This window comes from Orycteropus afer, unplaced genomic scaffold (genome assembly GCF_000298275.1).
Source record: "Orycteropus afer afer isolate SDZICR_OR568_19922 unplaced genomic scaffold, OryAfe1.0 scaffold00018, whole genome shotgun sequence".
In the NCBI taxonomy this organism is placed as follows: domain Eukaryota; kingdom Metazoa; phylum Chordata; class Mammalia; order Tubulidentata; family Orycteropodidae; genus Orycteropus; species Orycteropus afer.
In genome coordinates, this window is record NW_006921605.1 from 1,611,540 (window position 1) to 1,624,053 (window position 12,514).

The 12,514-nt window shown below is 48.9% G+C and overlaps 1 protein-coding gene across 1 annotated transcript in view; it reads left to right on the forward strand.

Annotated features, from left to right (window-relative positions):
* Positions 1-12,514, forward strand: part of NPLOC4 (NPL4 homolog, ubiquitin recognition factor) — a 69,176-nt gene that overhangs the window by 11,487 nt on the left and 45,175 nt on the right. Inside the window, exon 3 of the mRNA XM_007959584.2 lies at positions 5,028-5,140. Within this exon, the coding sequence (XP_007957775.1) occupies positions 5,028-5,140 (113 nt within the window). The remainder of the gene's footprint in view (positions 1-5,027; positions 5,141-12,514) is intronic.

Genomic DNA, 12,514 nt, shown 5'->3' on the forward strand with positions numbered 1-12,514 from the left:
GCCTAAGGCACTTGACTGCTAACCAGAAGGCTGGCGGTTCAAACCCACCAGCCACTCCTCGGAAGGAAGATGGGGCAATCTACTTCTGTAGTGACACTGCCTCGGAAACCCAAGGAGAGGTCGCTATGAGTCGGGTCCATCTCGACGGCACATAACAAGAACAACAACAACAAGGAGTATTATAGAGCGTTTATTTGTTTTAAATTTTTATTGTGATTTGGGTGAAAGTTTACAGAGCAAATTCATTTTCCATAAAGCAGTTCACATACACTTTGTTTCATGACATTAACTGCAATTCCCCACAGTGTAACAGCTCTCTTTCCACTTCCTCCCCATAGTTACCTCTTCCCTGTGTCCTTCCCTCCCATGCACTGCTGCTGCCCCCCTCCCCAGTTGCCTCCCTGTGCAAACACTGCCCTTCAGTTCTCCCACCATTGATCACTCCAAGGAGTGTATCTACCCCATGTAAATGTTCACCCCGTATGCCTATTTATTGTTTGGCTGGAAGCCACAGGAGTGAGTTCAGTTCCAAACCCGAAGGGCAGCTAGGGCCCATAGTCTCATGGGTCTCACCAGGCTCTATCAGACCAGTAAGCCTGATCTTTTTTTATGATTTTGAGTTTTGTTCCACGTTGTTCGCCCACGAGGTGTATTATAGAGGTTTTAAAGTCCCTGTAAAGGATTTCTCATTCTTGGCAATAGCGTGCAGTGCTTGTCTGCAGAAAAATGTTTCCTGTTTGCTTTAGAATAGATGAGTGCCAGACTGTACGTTTGTCTCAGTCATTTGACAGAAGACTTCAATGAAAGGCATTATTTTTAGTCTTCTGTACCTTTTATGTTTTTGCATTTGCAAAGACAGGTTTTGTGGCCTGCCTTTTCTGGTGCTGTATTTTATTAATGCAACTGTTAGCCTGGAAACAAACATGAAGCACATGGTGTCCATTGCTCAGAATCATCATCCGACATATGATGGAAAATCTTCGTTTTGTCCTGCAGACTGTTGTCATCACTCTCCGAGTGACTGCATGAATCTTGTATGTTTTCAGCAGCAGCAAATAGTGATAAAGATGTGCAGTTTGTTGTTCCATTAACACTCTTTCAGCAGTGGATGCTTAGTCAGCCTTTAGAACCGATTCCACGTTGAAGGATAAATCAGTCCTAGGCAAAGTGCAACCAAGCAACCAGGTGTCCTTGGAGGGGAGCTCGCTGAATCAGATGCGGACCTGCCTCCTCTTGTCTCTTTCCCAACCTGCGTTGTCTCTTGGAGGGATGCCCATGGTGAATCTCTCAGCATTTTTACTTAATTGACAGCTCCAGGTTTCGAGTGTCTATTTCTGTACTCCTCTGTTTCTTTCTCCTGTGCTCTTCTGTAGTGTGGCTCCGAGGACCAGCCTTCAGCATTTCCCGCAGTGAAGGCTGCTGGTAGCAGCTGGCAGTCTCCCCGTTTCTGCTTACCTGCAGCCATGTTAATTTTATCCAGCTTTGGGCGGGTCTTCCGCTGGGTGTGTGATTCTGAGTGTTGGTGTTGGTGAGGTGTTGCCTCCATTCAGCACTTTGAAGATGTCCCTGTGTTGCTTTCTGACCTTGTTTTTCTCAGGAGAGGTCTCTGTCCTTGCCGTGTGTGATGTGCCCTTCTCTTAGGTTGCTCTCGGAAGCCCCCTTGTCTGTGACTGGCAGCATTTTCAGCTTGCTGTCCCCAAAATAGGCTTTCTTTGTGTTTATCCTACTTTGGGGTTTGCAGAATTTCTTGAATTTGTTAGTTGGTATTTCTCATCTGTTTTGGAAGTCCTTGGCTGTCCTTTTTTTTAAGATTTTTCTCATCTACCTTCACTCTCCCTCCTCTTGAGATTCCTGTTACACCTGTGTTGGGTCACTAGTTTCTGTGTGTGTGTGTGTGTGTGTGTGTGTGTGGCCTCACACCTGCACTGGCTCACTAGGTCCTGTCCTGGGGCTCATACCTGTGTTGGATCTCTGGGTTTTGGGGGGGGGGGGGGCTCACACCTGCACTGGCTCACTGGGTCCTGTCCCAGGAGCTCATACCTGTGTTCTAGTTCCTGTGTGTGTGTGTGGGCTCACACTTGAATTGGCTCACTGAGTCCTGTCCTGGGAGCTCATACCTGTGTTCTAGTTCTCTGTGTGTGTGTGTGTGTGTATGGACTCATACTTGAGTTGGCTCACTGGGTCCTGTCCTGGGGGCTCATACCTGTGCTGGATCACTAGTTCCTGTGTGTGTGTGTGTGTGCGCTCACACTTGAGTTGGCTCACTGGGTCCTGTCTCGGGAGCTCATACCTGTGTTGGATCACTAGTTCCTGTGTGTGTGTGCGTGCTCACACTTGTGTTGGCTCACTGGGTTCTGTCCTGGGGGCTCATACCTGTGTTGGATCACTAGTTCCTGTGTGTGTGTGCGCTCACACCTGTGTTGGCTCACTGGGTTCTGTCCTGGGGCCTCATACTGGTGTTGGATCACTAATTCCTGTGTGTGTGTGTGTGTGTGTGTGTGTGTGTGGGCTCACATTTGCATTGGCTCACTGGGTCCTGTCCCGGGGGCTCATACCACTGTTGGATCCCTGGGTTCTGTGTGTGTGTCTGTGTATGTGTGGCCTCACACCTGCATTGGCTCACTGAGTCCTGTCCCGGGGGCTCATACCTGTGTTGGATCACTGGGTTCTGTGTGTGTGTGTGGGCTCACACCTGCATTGGCTCACTGGGTCCTGTCCTGGGGGTTCATACTTGTGTGGGAGCCCTAGGTCCTATCCTCGGAGCTCCTGAGGCTCTGCGCCTCCTTCTGTCATCTCTGTCCCCAGGTCATGTCCTGTCTGTTTGCCCACCCTATATTCCCTGACTGCTGTCTTCTTCCTCCTCTGATAGCCCATTCAGGAGTTCTTTGTCTCACCTGCTGTGTTTTTGAGTTCCAGAATTTTCATTTGGGTTTTTTTTATCACGTCTCTTCCTCTGCTGACATTCCTTGTGTCTTCATTCATTGCATTCTGTGTTCCTTGAACTGTGTCTCCATGGGTCTTTGGACACCTCTGTCCTGGTACCAGTGACTCTGGCCGCTGGAAGGAAGCATTGCCACCCTTTCGGCTCAGCTTTGTTGGAGATTGGCTCGTGCGTGGCTCACTGTTCTCACCGCAGTCTAGTGTGACTGTGGAAAAGAAACAGACCCCTGAGTGTTTGTCCTCCATCCTGTTGGTGGATGTTGGGGACCGTCTGGCCCTTGACGGTTGGGGACAGTGCTGCTGTGATGCTCTGAGTGGGGCTCCCATGTGCAGTATCCCCTTGGTTTCCAAGGTGCTGTGTCCTCTGTTTTTCTTGCTGCTACTCTGGCTGTTTCCCTGGTTTTCTTGACTGGATCCTCCTCTTCTTCCTAACGTTTTCCTGGGGGGCCTGGGACTCTGCTCAGACCCTTTGGAATCTGGGTCCATCTCCTGGGTTTTGTGGCTTCAGAAGCTGTCTGTCCACCGGGGACCCTGACTGTAGAGTGCGCTTCAGCTCTGGTCTCTCTCCTGAGTACCTGGGGCTTCCACTGGGTCTGATCACCTCAAGTCTGGATGTCCCAGGGAGCCTGGTCTCTCCTCCAGACTCTGATGGCTCCCTCACAGGTGTTCCTTTTGGCAGTCTGGACTTCATTCTGCTGTCACCCCATCCGGAAGCAAGGACTACCCCTCAGTGATACCTGTGGAGTAGTACCTGGGTGCTGTGCTCCCCTCTGGAGCTCCGCTGTCCGGGGCCCAGTCCAGGCCACCTTCATCTCTCATCTGGATGATTACCAGAGCTCCTGACAGGTGTCCCTGCTTCCACTTTTACCTGCCAGAGTCCTGTTCCTGCCTACCACAGAGTGTGGCTTTCAGCACTGGGCAGACTTGGCAGGACCCCAGCCCTTAGCCCTCACCGCCCCTCTCTGCTCTTGGGATGGGGTGCAGACCCCCTCTGCCAGCCCGTGGGTCTCCCTCTCCAGTGTCCTCCCCCACTGCCCTTGTTCATTGGCTTGGCCTCATTGGGCTTTCTCCCCAGGCTCCTTCCTGCCCCTGCTGTGGTTCTTGTCCCTCCTGCTGCTCGTGCTCTGCCAGCTCTGTGGGCTGGGGTACACACCCATTGTGGTCTCTGCTCAGGTGTCCCCTGCAGAAGCTGCCTCTGACCACCCATCCAGGGGCCCCATGTTCTCTGTTCTGCTCGGCCGTCCCCTTGGGAAGCCGCCTCTGACCTCCTGTCTGGGGCCCCATGCTCTCTTTTGCAGCACTGCTCTCAACTTCCATTCTCTCTTGTCAAGGCCGTCTCCTCCATTTGGCAGCAGGAAGCTTTTTTCTTGCTTCTGTTGGGTTCCACGCACCCAGCCCAGTAGAGCTCGTCACTGAAGCCATGGCACCCTCCCACACTTCTTGTGAAGTTTCAGAATTGCACTTGGGTTTTTAGAATTGATTTCCAGAGTAGTTTGCTTTCCCAGACGTGCGACGCCTCTCCACGTGCTTCCCACCCTCACCTGTGTCCTGCTGTCTGTCATCTCGGGGCAGCTTCCTCGTCCTAACTGCCACCACACAAGCAGTGCCATTTCCTCAAAGGAGAGCAAAACAGCAGGAGGAGCCCCGTTAGCGAGGGGCAGGTTCTAAACCCAGGTGTCAGGACCAAGTGCTAGCAGAGCCTGGTGCATGCCATGAGTGTACACACGCTGGTGCGTGTGGCGTATGTAAGATGCTGACACACATGGCATGTGGAGAGACCTCGACATGCAAGGTGTATATAAATGCTGACGTGTGGTATATGTAAGATGCTGATGTGTGTACAGACACTGACGTGTGGCACACGTGCAGATGCTGATGGGTGTGGTGGATGTATGTAAGACACTAATGCACGTAGAGACACTGTTGTGTGTGGCATCTGTAAGATGCTGACGTGTGCGACGTCTGAAAGACGCTGACGCATGTAGAGCCCCTGACACTGTGGCACATGTAGAGATGCTGACGTGCGTGGTGCATGTGGAGATGAGGATGCCACTCATGAACCCTTTGGTCTTTTGGGCTTACTTTAGGTTGCAAAGGAGTTTGGCTTCCAGAACAACGGCTTTTCAGTTTACATCAACAGAAACAAGACTGGAGAGATACCGCCGGCCTCCAACAAGTCCCTCAATGTGCTAAAGATCAAGTAAGTGCCAGAGGGGATGTGTGGGGGAGGAGGGGTGGCGTCAACCATCTACCCAGGTTGTCCTCTTAACACCATTCAAGCTGCACTCCTCTGAACTGGCCAAGACGTGGGTCAGTCCTGAGCATCCTCCGGGGTCTTCCACTACTGCTGGCCAGACTCGATTGACTTTGTAGGATTCCAGGACAGAGCCGTGGGCTGCACACTTGGCTGCTTCTGGCAGTGAAAGGCCCTGAGTGGGGCTCTGGGCAGAGATCATGGCAGCTGCTGTCTGCCTCCTCACTGTCTGCTGGGGGCAAGGCCAGTGGCACAGTACCCAGCCTCGATATTTCCTGCTGGCAAGGTCCCTGAGCACATGTTGCCTGGATGTTTGGTGCCTGTAGGCTGCAGTCTACAGTCTGTTTTTGAGAGCTTTTTGAGGGGTGCAGCCACATCCTTTTGTTGACAAAGGGTCTGGCTCCTTTCATGCTGCAAGTTGTAGGAGTGTGAATGCACTTGGCTCTCACTGGCTGGATGCCGTGGGGAGGCTGCTTGACGTCCCTGCTGCTGGGGTCCTGCCTGCTCCCTTGTATGGTGCCCACACGTAGTGGGTGCTCAGGAACTGGGAACGGGGCTTTAACTATCCCGGCACCTAGTCACTGGAGGCTGTAGGGTGAGCGCCTTGGAGGCAGCGATCAGACGGTGGAGGTGCAATTCCAGCCTTGGGCCAGGGCTCCTGGAGTTCAGGGGCTGCAGAGCCCCGGGGTGGCATGTCGGGCAGGGGCTTTCAGATTTCCTGGAGAATATCTTACTTAACAGCCTCCATGGATCTGGGCTCCGAGAACCAGGTTTATTGCCATTTGAGATGGATTTATCTGGAGCGTGTCATTATTTCACCCATGCTTTTAAAAGCCTGATAGCTCTTTTCTCTGAGCCCTGAGAAGGTCGGATTCCTCTGGCTTCTGGCTTCCAGTGTTGCTGCTCCCACTCCATTGAAATTACAACGTTTCCTTTGTAATGGTGGGTTTTCACTGGCTACTTTGAGGTCTGCTTGTCACAGGGCTGCACAGTTTGTGATTGATTGGTCCAGGTGTAAGGTCCCCTGTGAGTCTGTTTGTTTAATCTTTGTTAACATAGCTGCAGGTTTGTGTCTTTGATCAGTTCTTACCTTTGATGCATTCTTGGCTGTTATCTCTTCAAATTAACTTCTTTCTGGCTCTCTTTATAATTTCAGTGATTGTTTTTCACTTTTAAAAATTGTTTGATTCCTTTTCCAATAGATTGAGCATTTAAAAAAAAAAAAACTATGCCTTTTTAACATGGAATATTAGCCATATGTAAAAGTAGACAGTAACGTGGCAAGTACACTAGTAGCCCCATTCAGCTGGAAGTCTTAGCTGGCCATGGCCTGTGTCATTCCATCTCTACCCCTTTCAGCTGCCTTCTTTCCAACTGCCTTCTTTAAAACTTTTTTTTAAATAAGATACATACAGAAAACCTCATAGAATAGTATATGTCTTGATGAATGGTATAAGATGTCCACCTTTGCAGACCCCACCTAGGTCAAGAAAGCCTGCCAGCTGCCCCCAAACATCTTCTTCAGAGGACCTGCCATTGTGACTGCCCAGCAGTCTGCATATCTTGACCGATTCATCACCCAGGGCCAGTCCCCGGACACTGCAATTTGCTCTTGCTTGTTTTTGTGTGTGTGTGTTTGATTCATATCTTAATATTCAGGTTCCCCGTCCACACTCTTCATTCTGTGGCATTCCCTGCCCTCTGGGTTTTGCTGCTCGCATCATCCCAGGATCTTGTGTCTTACAGATCGGAGGCTGGATGTAGAGGTCTGGTCCTTAGACAACATGGGTGTGCTCTTTGGCTGAGGGTACATGGAATCAGATTTTGTTTTTTTGCGCTTAGCTGCCAGTGCTGCTGTGGTGTCCATCGTTAACCGCTGCAGTTACCGAGGGGTGACGTGCATGCTGCACTGCCTGGTTTTCAGCTGTTAGTGTGGTATTGAGGTACTCCCAGGGCAAGCTCCTGTGGAAGGGCAGCCTCTCACATTTCGGGCTGGTCACTGTTCCCAGCCTTTTCCAGGGACAGAGCTGGGGGCTTTCAAAGCTGAACGAATTCAGGAGCTCATGTTGCTCGTTCAGGTTCCCACAGAACCCAAGGGCTCTGACTAACCCACGTTTCTGCTCCATCTGTTTCCTTCCTCACTGAGTACAGTCCAGCTCTCCAGGGTGCGGTGATACAACTGGAGCACCCACATCCACATACTGGAGTCTCTGGGACTAACACACACACACATACACATACACAGGAGTCTCAGGGAATAAAACACAGACACACACACACACCCCGGAGTCTCAGAGAATACGCCCCACACAGACACATGGGGGTCTCAGAGAATATGTGGCCTTCACACACAAACACAGGAGTCTAGGGTTGCAGCTCTCCTGGCTCTGTCTCAAACCCCACCTCTCCCAGGGCTATACCTTCTCTATCACCCTGTACTGACCTGAGCTGGAGGCCTGGCTGCTGGCCTCAAATGCTCATGGCTGCTGTACTCCAGGCTCCTTCCCAGTTCCAGCTTGGCTCCTGGCTTGGGCCCCTGGCTTCCGGTGAGTCCCGTTGTAGCCCGTCAGGCCTGGGGTTGCCATCCCTTTTCTGCTTCTGTGCTGATGCTGGCATCTCACAGGTCTGTGTCCCCCATGGAGGTTTGGGGTGTGTGAGGATGCCCTTTCTATCCACTTGTGTGGTCATAAATGTCACATGTGGGCATCAGGTGCCAGCCGGCTGCTCAGTCTGCCTGTAGGAAGGGTTAGGAAGGTCCAGTGAGTGGGTTAGGGGGTTGCCTCTGCTCCCCAGAGGCCCGTCTTGTCATCTTGGACAATCTCTTGCTGCTCCCATGCTCCCCTCACGCCATCGTCGGTTTGTGTGTTTACATCATACGTTATGCATTACACTTACGTTTACAGTCTGTATCTTGTAGTCACAGAGCCCTTGGTGGTCTGCATCTGCTTCTTGTCCCCTCCTGCTCTCATTCATGATGGCTTGTTCCTCTTGGCTGAATGGTGATTTCTTATTGAGAGCTTATATTAATTTGGTAAATTTCACCTTTGGGAATTCCCAAGGATGACCCAGGTTTAGTGGTCTTTCTACCACCCACTGCTGTTGGGTTGATTCTGACTCACAGCACCCCTAGAAGACATAGAAGAACTGTCCCACAGGGTCTCCAAGGATGTCAGTCTTTTTATTAAATTGGCATTTGGGTGAAAAATTTACACAGCAAATTTACTTTCCATACAGCAGTTCACATACACTTTGTCTCATGACATTGACTACAATTTACCCCAATGCAACAGCTCCCCTCCCACTTCCTCCCGATAGTTACCACTTCCCTGTTTCCATCCCTCCGTGCATTCCTGCCCCCTGAGCTGTCTCCCTGGGCACAAACAGCCCTTCTTTCTTCCATGATTGTTCTCTCCAAGGAGTGTATCTACCCCAGGTAAATGTTCAACTCATATGCCTGTCTTTTGTTTGGCTGAAAGCCATAGGTGTGGGTTCAATTCCAGACCTGAAGGGCAGCTAGGGGCCATAGTCTCAGTGGTTCTACCAGGCTCTATCAGACCAGCAAACCTGGTCCCCCCCCTTTTTTTTTCCCAAATGATTTTGAGTTTTGTTCTACTTTTTTCTCCCTCTCTATCTAGGATCCCCACATAGATACCCCTCCAAGTGGTTGACAGTGGTAGCTGGGCACCATCTAGTTCTTCTGGTCTCATAGTCGTATAGGCTGCGTATTGCATGGTGTACCGGTCATGAGACTAATTGTTTCCATGCATCTTTGGTTTTCTTCATTCTTCTTTGCTCTGGATGAGGAGACCCATCGTTGCATCTAGATGGCTGCTTGCAAGCTTAAGATCCCAGTCGCTACTCGCCAAAGTAGGAGGTGGAACAAGGTTTTGTGTAGTATGTTATGTCTGTCCATTGAGCTTGATGTCCCCTGTGACTATGGTCCCAAGGCCACAGGTTCAACTACTCAGTCCCTCTGGGTAGCTGGCTGTGACCAAGAAGTGACTACAGTCTTGTCCCTTTTCAGCTCTACTATATACCTGGGAATTCTTACAAATCATACAGATATACCTATAGGACCATTGTCTGCCAACCCTATACGTGGTCTAGGGTATACTTCCTGCTTCATAGACATACCTAATAGTTCAGCCTGTCCACTCATCTATCCACCTTTATACCCATGTTTGCCTTCATTGACAACACAGTACAATGTGTGCAAAAGGGTACCTCTCTTTATCTTCCTTTTCCTCAGTGCCACCATGCTAATCACTCACATTTGGTACATTGCCCTTCTCTTCACCCAAGTCAATACTTACCTCTACCTATCTAATAGTGTTCCTTCCCCTCCCATCCCTCCCCAGGTAACCAACAAAGAAAATTTCCTTCCATAGATAAACCTTTCCTTGACTTTTACAATAACGGACTAATATAGTATTTGTCCTTCTGCGATTGACTTACTTCACTCAGCATAATGTCCTCCAGGTTCATTGCATGTTATGCAGTGTTTTGCAGATTCTATGTTATTCTCTAGGGTTGCACAGTATTCCATTGTGTGTATGTACCATAGTTTGGTTATCCGTTCCTCAGGTGATGGACACCTAGGTTGTTTCCAACTTTTTACTATTGTATGCAGTGCTGCAGTGAACACAGGTGTGCATTTGTGTGTTCTTGTCATGGCTCTCACTGCTTCAGGATATATACCTAGTAATGGAATGGCTGGTTCAAATGTTATTTCTAATTGCAACTTCTGAAGGAATTGCCATATTGCTTTCCACAGTGGTTGTACCATTTTACAGTCCCAACATCCAAAAATCAGTTGGATTCCTCTTCACCAGCAGAGAGATTGCTGAAAAAGAAATAAGGAAATCAATACCATTTACAATAGTTACCAAAAAAATAAAATTCTTTGGAATAAATCTTACTAGGGACACAAAAGACCTGTACAAAGAAAACTATAAAAAATTACTTCTAGAAACCATAAGAGATCTATATAAATGGAAGAGCATATACCATGCTCGTGGATAGGAAGAGAGAACATTGTGAAAATATCAAATCTACCCAAAGCAGTCTATATAATGAAATCCCAGTCCAGATCCCATCAACATTTTTTAAGGGTATGGAAAAACCAATCACTAACTTTATATGGAAAGAAAAGAGACCTTGGATAAGTAAAGCACTATTGAAGAAGCACAACAAAGTAGGAGGTCTCACACTGCCGGATCTCAAAACCTAGTATACAGCCATAGTAGTCAAAACTGCCTGGTATTGTTATAATGACAGACACATAGACCAATGGAATAGAATTGAGATCCCAGAAATAGATCCATTGACCTGTGGTCAGCTGATCTTTGACAGAGGGCCAAAATCTATTAAATGAGGAAGAGAATGTTTAATAAATGGTGTTGGCAGAACTGGATATCCATTTGCAGGAAAATGAAACAAGATCTGTTCCTCACAGCATACACAAAAACTAACTCCAGATGGATCAAACATTTAAAAGTGAAACCAAAAACTATAGAGTTTCTCAAGGGAAAAACGAGGGGCAAATTTAGGGGCCCTAATATATGATATAAATAGACTATAAGCATAACCCAAATGCACAAATAGCAGAAGAGAAACTAAATGAATGGGATCTTCTAAAAATTAAATTTTTATGTGCTTCCAGACTCTCTAAAAGAGTCAAAAGAGAACCTACAGATTGGGAAGAAATATTTGGCAATGACATATCTGACAAGGGACTTATCTCTAGAATTTATAGAAAACTCCAACACCTCAATAACAAAAAGACAAATAATCCAATTTATAAATGGGCAGAAAACGTGGATGCTTCACCAAGGAGGATATTCAGGCAGCCAACAAACATATGAAAAAATGCTCACAATCATTAGACATTGTGTTGTTGTTGTTATGTGCCGTCGAGTCAGACTCGACTCATAGCGACCCCTCCTTGGGTTTCCAAGGCATATCACTACGGAAGTAGATGTTGTTGTTATTATTTGCCGTTGAGTCGGCCCCGACTCATAGCGACCCCTCCTTGGGTTTCCGAGGCAGTATCACTATGGAAGTAGGATTGCCCAACTTTCCTTCCGAGGAGTGGCTGGTGGGTTCGAACCACCAGCCTTCTGGTTAGCATTCAAGTGCCTTAGGCACTATGCTACCAGAAGTAGATAGAGAGGTGCAAATCAAAACAATGAGATACCATCTGGCTCCAGCACTAGTAGTGTTGAACTAGTAGTAAAGTTCAACAAGACAGAAAATAACAAATGCTGGCAAGGATGTGGAGAGATTGGGACTCTCTTACACTGCTCCAAGGCTGTGAGTCTTCACGGAAGCAAAGCCCCAAACCACACCCACTGCTGTGGAATGGATTCAGACCCACAGCTCCCTGGAGGACAGAGTGGAACTGCCCCATAAGGTCTCCAAGGCTGTCATCTTCATGGAGTAAAGGCCAAACCAAACCCCCTGTTGTGGAGTCGATTCTGACTCACAGCGCCAGTAGAGACAGAGTGGAACTGCCCACAGGGTTTCCAGGGTTGTCAGTCTTTATGGAAGCTGACCGTCTATTCTTTCTCCTGTGCAGCAACTGGTGGGTTCGAACCACTGGCCTTTTGGTTAGCAGCCACATGCCTTAAGCACTGTGCCACCAAAGCTGCTTGTCTTTTCAGGTTGTTGTTGTTGTTATGTACCATCGAGTCAGACCCGACTCATAGAGACCCCTCCTTGAGTTTCTGAGGCAGTACCACTACGGAAGTAGATTGCCCAACCTTCTTTCCGAGGAGTGGCTGGTTGGAAGTTTGTATTTGCTTCTGTTGGCACAAGAGGGCGCCATGGACCTAGGATAACCTTGAATCAGCTTTGGTCTTTGGTTTCCTGAGCCAAGTGGCACCAGTCCTGCCGCCCCAGATGCGTGCAGAGCAGGCCTCTGGCGGCAGGTTCTCAGAAGTGTGATTGTCCCATACTTGAGACGTCCCTTAGGCATGCTGGTTTCTGTGAGAGTCGGATTCAGCAGCCCGCCTTAGGCAGGCTGGCTCCAGGCTGGCTGCCGTTCCCTGAGCGTTCCTGTAAGCACCTCACCTACACTGCCTGAGTCCCTGATCGTGGTGCCAGCCCGACCGCCCCAAACTCTGCTCCCTCCTGTCCTGTCTTCATGCTGTGGGTGTTCGGGACCCTGCGGATTTCCTTCACCGTTTCTGGAGGTCTCAGTGGATTTGAAAGTAGACTTGTTGAACATTGATCTCTGGGGGCTGGCCAAGTGGGTTTTTTTTTTTAACTTTCGAGGCCTTTATTTATTTTTTATTTATTTATTTTTTTATTAGGATTTGG